We start from the raw sequence: 11,158 nt of genomic DNA, 5'->3' as shown, positions 1-11,158 counted from the left end.
TGGAGCACCCTTGTGCCCCAGCCAGCCCCTCCACAGTATGTTGAATTGTGTTGGAGGAGCCCTGGGCCGGCAGGCTGACCCCCAGCTCCTCTGCTAGCTTGGGCTGTTCCAATCTCGCTCATTGTGCTATGGTCTCAGGCACACATGTAAGCACAGCACCTGGGAGCAATAAACTCTGGGGCAAGCTGTGCCAGAGTTTATTATATCGCACTAATTGTACAAGTAGATATGCCCACAGTGGTTAAGTGTGGCTAATTTATATTAGTGTTACCTTAAGTAGAGCTGAAATGGTGAGAATTTGGAAGTCTAGTCCTAACTGAGTGAATACTAAAGCTGTTGTACAGAACAAGTTTAAAAAAGACACTACTTTTTAGTTGGTATCTGTAGCATTCCATGAGAGATTAAAAACACCAAAGTTGACACAGCTTCACTGAAAGATTTCATGAAACAGTTACAAGGAAGCAAAACGTATACACCATACATTATTAGGACAGAACTTTTTGTTACAAACATTTTTTACCATTCCCTTCTTTTTCTGTTCTTGTATCAAGCCAGCTGCCATGGTATTTGAGTGTTGCTGGCAAGGATTTATCCCTTACATCCTATTAGATTTGAATTGTGCAGCAGAGACCTTAATTTTTATACCTCTGGGCTGCATGTGACCTGCAGGCTCTGGCCACCACCCCACTCCCTCAGTTGCTTTTGCCATGGCAGCCAGGTTCTTTGGGCTTCCTCTCTCTTTCTTCCAGCTTCTATTTCCTGTCCCTGCTTCTGGGAAGGAGCAGTGTAGCAGGAGAGGGCTGGAGTGCCCATGTTGTGCATTCACTGAGGAAGGGAGCTGGATTGTTTGTGCTGCATGCACATGGCAAGAGGATCCAGGCTGCTCACACAAGGTGGGTGGCACACATGGCCAGGAGTGGGGGTGGGTGCAGTGGTAGCAGACATGCCTATGATGTGGGGGGAGGGAGGGAGGGAGGAGAAGGGTTGCCTCTGCAATGCATAAGGCCAGAAGTGGGCGAGCCAGGCTACCTGTATGATGCAATGGGAGCTCTTGGGGGTGAGGGCTAGCTTGTGGCCCCCAGGCTGCCATTTTTAGCACAGAGATACTGATACACGTGACGCTGGAGTCTGCTGGATCATGGTAATTACCACACTCGAGCAGATGCAATTAATTGAGTCTGCCCTGAAGCTCTGTGCAGCCTTGCTGCATGTGTATTAGATGCACTTAGGTTCTTTGTACTTCAGTGCTACCACAGTCAAGTTAGTATAGCTTTCTCTGTTTTGATTTATTAGCCTACGAGTGGCACTTAAGAAGGTAGGGGAGATGTAGTAAAATTGTTATCATTAGGAGATATTAACCTGATGAGGAATGGTTCATATTCAAAAACTTTTCTCGAAGTCTACCGCAACCATGCAGTTGGTCCAATAAAAGCACCTGCAACGATCACTGCCTCTTGAGAAGTTAACACCTTATACAGGAGTGGCAGGCCTCACTTTTCAAGGCTGCCGAGTTCAAGTTTTCTGCAGCCTCATACGCATTTTGAAGGATCATTCTCTTGAGCATAACTCTACAGTCATTTAAATACTACCCATTCTGTTGTATGTCTGTTATATGTAGTTGCAGACTCCTGGTCAGTCTACAACTACTCTGACTTACCAGCTCAATAACTCCAGAGGCCGTATTGATAGCATTTCTTCTATGATGCAGGTTTTTTCTACAAATATTTAGATTAAGGGGTGAGATTTTTCAAAGCAGTGCAAGGGTTTTAGTTGTATGCCTTCCGTTTAAAAGTAACAAGGTAGCCTAGTGGCTCAGTTGTATACGTTGGCAGCCAAACATGACATTTTCCATTGCAGATGCAAACCTGGTGGAAGAAGATATATTAACTCATATCTGTTGTTATCTCTCAATGCCTTTGTCTTGCTCCTCACTCCTCTTTCCCCCACTCCTGCATATTTACTTTTTTTTTGCTTTTACCACTTGAATGCCACATTGCACTCCCAATGACCCCAGCACCACTGAGGAATGGCTATTTTACAGTTCAGTAGGAAAGAATTTTATGCATGATCTTGGTCAGTTCCATTCCAACATCTTTTGAGTCTTTCCAACAACCTGATATGTTCTTTGCTAATTCATCCCATACCTTGAATCATGTCTTTGAGTTAGTTGTATCATATCTACCACTCAACCTATTTATTACCTGTTTCCTTGCCATGCTTGACATTTGATTGACCTCTTATCTAAAATATTATGTTTTTTAATCACATATATATGTCAAGGGAATTTTCAGAATTTGGGCTAGCAACACTGAACAAATAACTTGCATAGTTCTAGCCAGCAGATATCCAAGAAAAACATTAAATAAAGGTAGATGTTGACTCCTAAGGTGGTTCCACTTCATTTGGTATGTTTTGGAAATTAAAATATGTAAGCAAAATAGCCAAAATAAATGCAAGAAGGCATTTTCAGAAAACTCTGGCCCTTTTCTACTGCCTGGCACTATTTATAGTTTCAGCTACTTAAAGATTGCAGTTTATGAAAAGGTTCAAAACATTTAGTCAGAAACAGTGATGGATTTTGTGAACTGTTTTAACTCTGTTGTTAAACAAAATTTCATCTTAAGTGTATGTAAAACTATCAGCTTCTACTTTTTACCAAGAATGTGTTTAACTCTTTAGGTATGCTGATGAAAAGGTAAAGATTTATCTTTGCAAGTAAATGTAGTTCAGAATTTAAGAGCAAAGTAACTAACACTGCTGACAAAATGGTCACTTTTTTCCCTACCTCTGAAGTGATTAAATATTATCCTAAACATACCACAAAAGTAATTAATTTAAGTTGATAAGCATTATTGAAAACCTTAAAAATTAGGCATATTGAGTGGTAAATTAATACTAGATATATTCAACAGTGGTAATATTGTGACGAGATGCATTTTATAGTTTGTTTTTATCAGTTGAGGTGTCAGTATTCTTAAAGTATTTTTTCTACAAAAGATGCATATTCGTGAAGGTAATATTCATAAAGCTTTCAAGGACTTTGCAGTACTGCAATTCCCTAGATTTAGTCTACGTTGAAACTGAACATAGTAGCTTTAAGAATCATACAATATAAGCTTTAATTTTTCTATTGTACGATTAACTTGCTGTCAGCTTGTTTACATATTTGTAAAAGAAAAGCCTTTAGGATTATTCATCAATTTACCTTGCTCCTTTCTCTTAATAAAATGCTATTTTTAGCAGGATACAATGGGTGTCTTATTATTGTGAGTGTGACTTTTTAAAACAATGTAAAATAAACAGCAAATTTACTAGAAATTAACTTGTTGGTTTTATTTTTATGCATCTCTAATCTTGGATTAACATTACTTTATCAGTGTTAGTTAACTCCTACTCAGATGCTCCAAACCCAGAACTTTGCCCCAAAGACATTCCAGTGTCATCCCCAGCAGCTGCTCTTAAGACACCAGTTTCCAGCATGCTTGAGAGCAGCTCCTGGAGATGACCCTGAAGCATCTTTACTGGCATATTTTTGGGGGTGGAAGCCGAAGTGGGTGGATAGGTATGGGGAACTAGGATGTGCTTGCACTGTGCTGTACACATGCCATAAAAGCAAGCTCATGAAGATACTGGGGGCAGGGGCAGAGGGAGGGGGGGTGGAAATTCAGGACTGCAAGTTAGTCTGTGTAGTCTAGCCATTAACTTATTTAATTGGAAGTTTTCCATTTAAAAATAATTCTATATGCAGTTTTTAGGAACGTGCTTCTCTTTGGGACGTGTATACGTGTTGATCTGGCAAAGGTAAATTGCTTGGGGGGGGGGTCTCATTTTGAATGGGAATTTTTTTTTTTTTTTTTTTTTTTTTTTTTTTTTTTTTTTTTTTTTTATTCACCAGAGTAAAATGCTGCGTGGGTTGCATATGGTCCTTCACTACTTAAACTTTTCGTTTTAAAATCTCACTACTACATGCTGCCTTCACAGATCAGACCTAAAACTTCACAAGCTTTATTAGGCTGTGTTGTTAAGCTTCATTTATAAGTCATAGTATTTTATTGATGGCATATATTGGGTTAATTTTTGTAGCCTGTAGATTTCCACTGTTTAAATTCACATCCATACATAGACTTTACATAACAAGGATGCAGAAATGTGATTTAAGATGGGATATTCCTTGATGGTATGTATTAAGTACATGTATTTGATCCGCTTAACTGTGACCCCTCAGTCCAAACACATGATCACTAATGACAACTAGGCCAGGAGGTCGAAAGTTTACTTTTTCCAGGCTTTTCCAAGCCTTGTTTCAACTGTGCATGCTTAAACAGAACATCAGAATGAATAGAAATCTGGGCTCTACATATTGTGTCTAAAAAGGTTGAGAACCACTGTTCTAGATGGACTAAACTACAACGCAGAAAGGTAAGTGCACAGTTGAAAAGATTTATTGTTACTTGAGTCCATTAAAAAGGGCCACTTTTTGTAACAAGTCTAGAAATGACAGATTTCTGTCTGGCATTACAGAGACAGGTGATCTGTTTTCCAACAAAATAGTTTTTTGTCAGCAAAAACTGATTTGTCAAAACTGAAACCTACAGCAAGGATTGGCAACCTGTGACCCAGGGGTCAGATCTAGTCTGCAACAAATTTTACCTTAGCTGACAAAAAAGAATATGGACACAGAAGTTTATATATCCTGCAGTTGGTCACTTTTTTTGTGTGAGAATAAACCATCTAGTGGATCAGCTGTTAGATATTGCCTCCAGCCTGCCTTAACTCAGCTGTGTTCATTTGGCTCATGGCCTGGGAGAGGTGCCAATTGTGTCCTATGAGAAAGTAAGGGTTGGGTAATTTTGGGTGGCTCCTGGAGCTCTTAACTCCTGGATTATCTGCACATTAACACCTGAAACTAGTTTTAAGTATTAGTGATGCAGCTCAAAATTATTTTGCTCCAAGGACAGTATTATCTTTGTTCTGTGTTAGGCAGCTCGTGTTACACTAAGGTGCAGCAATTGTAGGCTACATGTTGGTGTAAATACGCACTCCCCAGCACCCCAGATTTCCCCTGCCCCCACTTGTGGCTGCTTGCAGTGTTTGTCCCAGGGGAACAGGTAGGGGCTGGGGTTCTTATATTTCAGGCCTCTGCTGGCCTGGACATGTGACGCATTCCAAACACGAGCTAGCACTAACACCCATCAACATTTGTGCGAATCACAGTGTAAGGTGTAACAAGGACCTAACATAACATACACCTAAGGGGACTCATCATCTGCAATACTCTAGCTAACACACACAGCTCCATATAGGCCGCACAACTCTGCAAGAGATGGTTTCCTACTTTCTTCAATCATCTTCTTTACCAAACACTAGAAAAGGGATCAGCTGAAATAAAATGTACTCGTTTATGCTACAAAATGAAGAAACACTAACCTGGAGACCATACCTGACCTCTTAATGCAGCAAGTTCAAACCTACTACCAGAAATACCCAAGGACAGCCATGTAACACAAGAAGAAAAAGTGGAATCAGCTATTGCAATAAGAACCACCTCACAGTGCACCAGCAGCAGACGGAATTGAACCAGCAGCACTCAAAACATTATCATCAACCTGTTACAACACATGCTGTCCCAGTTCTGAGGTATTTTTTTGACAGTGTTGGTCCAATAAAAGATACCACCCTAAGATATCCTCACCTAAGAGAAACTATGCATCAAGTCTGATAAGAATGGAATCTCTGGTTAAAACTGGTTAAGAACTGCCATTTACTATGTCAGACCGTAGGTCCATTGTGCCCAGACTCCTGTGTCGCACACTGGCCATGTGTGGAGGGTGAAAGGCAGAGTGAACTGGGCACCACTAAAGTTTTCCCACTGTTCCTCTCTCGCTTGCAGTGTGTACCATTTAAGGCATAGGCAGTGGGTGGCAGGGGAATGTACATTTGCACACTTCTGTGCTAAACGTGGGCTACAGGGCTGCAGCTCAACCAGAGCATGGCCTGGGAGCAGCAGGGGTGGAAGTGGCATGACTTACACACTCACAGTGTGTACCCATTTGGCATGTGCCAAAATATTTTTTGTTTTATTTGTTTTTGTTTTTTTTCTCTTAATTTTGGGGCAGCTGAGATGGTTGAGGCACCAGCACTGAAGAAGGCAGCAGCCCTGCAGGCTTATTTTATATCTCTGGGTTTGAGCATCGTGCTGGCAGGGAAAAAGGGGGTGTTTGTGGTCTCCCTGTGGGGGACAGAGCCCACCCACAAGGATGTGAATTTTGCTGCTGTTATTGGGAGGGTGAATATAGGGATGTATGCGAGTATGGTGCTGGTCTTGGCAGGGAGTTGGGGAAGGCCTGTAGGTGTGTTTTCACTTCTGGTTTGGGGATTTGTATGTTAAGCTTATGGCAAAAAGGTTGAGAGTTCAAGGCTGGGTGTGGGCTCCTGATGGGTCTGAAGAACTTTTCTTTTAACCAGAATACATGGCAAGCTGGGATGGGCCCCAGAACCAGTTGGACTAGTGCCAGGGCCCCCCCAGGGGCTGAAAGCTGCAGGGCTCTGCAGAGCACCAGATTTTAGGCTCATGCTTTGATCTGAACACTTGGAGTGTCTCTGAGGAAGGGGAACTTGGTGCTGCTAAAATGTATTGTATTCTTTTTCAGTTCTGGGGCAGCCAAGACTGTTGAGGCCCAGACAGTGAAGAAGCCAGCAGCCCTGGAGGCTTGCATTGTTTCTCTGGGGTTGAGCATCATGCTGGCAGGGAAAAGGGGGATGTTTGTGGCTGGCTGTGGCCTCTTCTTGTGGGGCACAGGACTCTCCTTGAAGGCTTTTTTGTTGTTGGGGGGTTTTTGGGGTGGTGGTATGCATAGGGATGTATGTGAGTGGGGTGCTGGTCTAAGCATGGAGTTGGGGAATCCAGATTTGTGTCTTGTCCTCTGGCTTAGGTGTTTTCATGGTGAGCTTGTAGCATAAAATTTGCAAATTTAATCCTGGGTGTGAACTCAAACCTGCTCCTGAGAAGTGGGATCCTAGTGGGCACGAGGACTTTTTTAACCATAACACATGACAAATTGAACTAGTGCCAGGGCTATGGGGCTGAGAGGTGTGGGGCTTGGCATGCTACACTGATCCCTAGATTTTGGCCTGTGCTTTAATCAGAAGATTCAGATTGTCCGTAAGGAACGGGAACTTGGTGTGGCCACATTTTTTTTTTTCTTTTTCAATTTTGGGTCAGACAAGAACATTGAGGCATGAGCAATGAAGAATTCAGCAGCCATTGAAGCTTGCCTTGTATCTCTGGCGCTGAGCATCATGCTGGTGGGGAAAAGGGGGATGTTTGTGGCTGCCTATAGCCTGTTCTTCTAGGGAATAGGGTCCTCCCTCAAGGCTTTTTTTTTTTTTAATTTATTTATTTTAAATCTAGGGTGGTTATGTGCACAGGTTTGTATGTGAGTGTGGTCCTGGTCTAGGCATGGAGTTGGGTTGCAGGGCTGGAGCCTGGCTAGAACCAGCATCCAGCAGCAGTGGGGGTAGTGGCGGTAGGGTGCAGTTGTGCTCCCCTATCAACACTTGTGGCTCAGCTGTGATTTATTGTCTAGGACAGAGTGCTGAAAACACCTGCAGCCTCGATTTGTAAGATGTTGGTGTGGTGGGGCAGATGATGTGGGAGCTGTGAAGCATCCTATCTTTGTGGTAGCGTATACCTGACCCCCTTCCTGCTATCCACTCCGAGGCATGCATGCCAAGCAAAGTGCCTTCGGGTAGCACACTGCCACCTCTGCTGGGGGTTGCCTATGCCTAACCCTATTCCTGGTCTTCGGATTTCAGATTCAGAGGCTGTGCCCCTCACTCCCATACTCAATAGCTATTGATGTGCCTTTCCTCCAAACAACTAGTGCAACTGTCAGCTTCCCCCACCTGTGGTGGAAATGAGTTCTGCGCTTGAAAGAGAGGCTGAGGGACAAAACCTCCCAGTTTTATTTTGTGACTCCTCAGCCCCGTATCGCAGAGGCTCAGCAGTGGGCTGGGCTGTTTCGGGCAAGGCCTTTCAGCCTCTTGTGTAAAGCGCAAGTCCCTGCTGCAGCAGACGTTGGGGCCCTGTCCCTTTTCCCAGGTCGCTGCCCTAAGCGCGGGCATGAAACAACAAGCGGTCTGTGAGGGAGCAGGCGGGTTTGTCCTCAGAAATGCGGCCGGGAGCGCAGCCCGCTCCCATCCTCGGGACAGCCCCAGCCCCGAGGCTCCTGCTGGCGAGTCTCAAGCCGGAAGCGACGCTCCGAGCCGGCCCCGCCGCCTCCGCCCGGCCCGCGCTGAGGGAGGCGGAGCGAGGGCGCGAGGCCGGGCCATTGTCGCACCTGCCTGCGTTGGGGGACAGGCCGGGGCTGCCAGCTCAGCGCGGGGCGGGGCAGCTTTCCGCCCCTCCGGGCCCCGCGTCAGGGCTGCCGCGGGCCAGGCCATGGAGCTGGATGAGGCTTTCGGGGAGGTCGGGGAGTTCGGCCGCAGCCAGCGGCGCCTCGCCGCCTTCCTGGTGCTGCTGCAGGTGGGCGCGGCAAGCGCGGCGTTCCTGCTCCCCGGCAAGGCCCCGGGGCCCAGGGAGGCAGCAGCGCCGCCTGGCCCCGTTAAGCGTGGTGGGAGGAGAGCCCCGTCCGGCCTCTAGCTAAGCAGCTGCCCTTGGTGGGCACCTCTGCCCTCCTCGCTTGTCCTTAAACGCGGCCTCTTGCCAGCTGGGCCCCTGGTTGCTGCTCCCCTGAACGGGGTGGGGGACCGTGTCCCAGAGTTTTCCCAGCCGACGCAGCGGCTCCCCACAGGCAGATGGGGCTTCCACAAAGGTTTACTTCAGGGTGTGGAGCAGCAGGGGTGGCCCATGAGGCCTGCACCACCTGTTTTGTGGCTGGAAGGTTGGGGTGTGCGCGTCCAGGACGCTTACTTTGGACAGGTTTGCCTTAGATCCAGGCGGAGGGAGCCCAGGAGGCCCAGCCAGGCACTTGTGAAGTCAGGTAGTTGTTTCTTGGCAAATGGAGGAGCCATAAGCGTGTATGAGTCGGTTGGAAACCCTAGGCAAGGATTTTCCTGGGTGGCATCTTCTGTTGGACCAGCTCGCTCTCTCTTGTTTCCGTTCCACAGCAGGTTTTTGCACAGTTCCAACCACTCCGCATGGGGCTGTTGGCCGGGGCTGTGCTACAGCCTGCTGTGGACAGCGTGCTTGGGCACAGCTGGTTTTGTGCCTGTTGTATGCCACAGAGTAAATTTCCCCTTAGCAGTCATGTTGTATGTCTGCCTGCCAGAATGATCTTCCATTTGTGTTCTTGTTGCACGCTGTCTTGTCTGTGTTTCCTCCCTTGGGCTGCATCTAGACAAGTGCAGGTGTGCAGTATGTGGTACTGTAGACTCATCTGCAGTGCCACACACTGCACATTCACGTGTTCCCTGTGCTGCTGCCTTGCACCTTGGGGAGGAGTGGGGTTTGACCCTGGGAGAGTGCAGGGCAAAAAAACCCAACCCAACAGAAAAAAAGCAGGGTGGTGCACATGGTGGCAGCATGCATGCATTGCCCAAAACCAGAGCCTGGCCCACCAAAGCCACACTCTGCCAGCTGTCCAGCTGCAGGAGTGCTGCGGCTGTAGCTCCTTGAGGCCCCCAGGTTGCTGGCCCCAGCCTCTGCTACCTCACCAGGGAATCTGCCACACACCAGAGGGTGCATGACATAGGCATTCCCCAGGGACAGGTAGCAGCCCCTGCTTCTTGTCCCCAGGGAAACAAATGTCCACGCTTGTGTAGTCATGGCCTTACTGTTCTTTCTTGAGTGCTCTGAAGTTCATTGTCATTGGGCCCAAAAAGCAATAATTGGGTTTTTTGGCAGAAAGGCTTGTGGGATGATCTTTGTGAAGTCTATGAAGTCACTTGTGTAGCTGATAATCAGAAGTAGTGGGCATCTAGACGCTCTTATTGATTTGTCTATTGACTTACAAAATCTAACTCTGAGCAACCATTATTGAAAGACGTGGCTATGGCTAATGCACAGTCCATTAAAAAAAATGTGAAATAAATATGAAATGATACGTATTTTAATTTTTGAGGAAATATTTAAAGGTTTGCCATATAGAATATGTCATCAATAATTCTAATATTATAAAAGCCTAAGTTTGTCTGTCTGTCTGTCTGTCTGTCTGTCTGTCCATAACGCTTTACTTGCGCTCTGATTGGTTGGCAAACAGCTAATCAGAGTGTGAACAAGTGTTGCAACAGGAGCTGGTGGCATGCCGCTATGATGGCAGGGACACAGGATGGGGGACGGGGGCGAGACCAGTGCCCCCCTGCCCCCCACTGCCCTGCTCCCTGGAGGCAGGGGCAACGGAGCAGATGGAACAGGGTGGGCGAGGCCAGCAGATACATACGTGGATTACTAATTTATATACCACACACACGCGCGCGCGCACACACACACACACACACACACACACAATGATATCTATATATGTATATATGTGTGTATTCACTACTTTACACACATACCACCCACCTACACGTACAGACAAGTGAGTTCCTAAGTTGGGTATTGTGATATGTGTGCATGTATGTATGTGCTTTGTGTATTTGGGATACCTGGGGAACAGTTAAGGTAAGAAAGTAGAAGTGTAGGGAGTTAAATTTACCAAGACTGGGATTAGAACCGGTAGACTACAGGGGCTTGGGCTGAAGAACTGAGGCTCCGGGGTAACTTCAAGTTAATTGATCTTAACTGATTAAAAGACAATGCCCAAAGTGTGCAGAACAGGGAAGCAATGCCAGCACAGCTATGGGGGAGCTGAAAAGGCAGGTAGGGAGAGGGGAAAATGGGACTAAGGGAAAGTGTGGGTGTTAAAGAGGGGCTCTGGGTGTGGGGAGCCAGAGGATGGCTCCAGGACGCCTAGAGAAGTTGCAGAGAGCGGCAGTAGGTGCTGGAAGTGGGAGAGAACTCCAGGACAGCCAATAGGAGCTGGGAAGCTGTGGGGGAGCCTGAAAACAGATAGATGGGCAGCAGAAAATCACAGAAGTAGTGCTGGCTCCTACCCTGGGGGTCTTTAAGAGGAGGCTAGATGAACACCTTGCTGTGGTCGTTTGACCCCAGTACTCTTTCCTGCCATGGCAGGGGGTTGGACTTGATGATCTGCTCAGGTCCCTTCCGACCCTACAA

The 11,158-nt window shown here is 46.5% G+C and overlaps 1 protein-coding gene across 3 annotated transcripts in view; it reads left to right on the top strand.

The window, feature by feature from the left end:
* The window catches only part of LOC109291020 (solute carrier family 22 member 15-like), a 78,669-nt gene that overhangs the window by 6,188 nt on the left and 61,323 nt on the right, over positions 1 to 11,158 (top strand). Inside the window, exon 1 of one of the 3 annotated variants that reach the window (XM_019507885.1) lies at positions 8,308 to 8,524. The exons of 1 other annotated variant lie outside the window; for it this stretch is intronic. In XM_019507885.1, the coding sequence (XP_019363430.1) occupies positions 8,441 to 8,524 (84 nt within the window). In that variant the 5' untranslated portion in view covers positions 8,308 to 8,440. Of the gene's footprint in view, positions 1 to 8,307; positions 8,525 to 11,158 lie in introns of those variants that run through there. One more of the 3 variants, XM_019507884.1, reaches the window with a different exon arrangement.

The sequence above is a fragment of the Gavialis gangeticus genome, unplaced genomic scaffold (genome assembly GCF_001723915.1).
Source record: "Gavialis gangeticus isolate Ggan-Ray unplaced genomic scaffold, GavGan_comp1, whole genome shotgun sequence".
Taxonomy (NCBI): domain Eukaryota; kingdom Metazoa; phylum Chordata; order Crocodylia; family Gavialidae; genus Gavialis; species Gavialis gangeticus.
The sequence above is the reverse complement of the archived record's forward strand: the minus strand, read 5'-3'. Positions and strand labels throughout refer to the sequence as shown.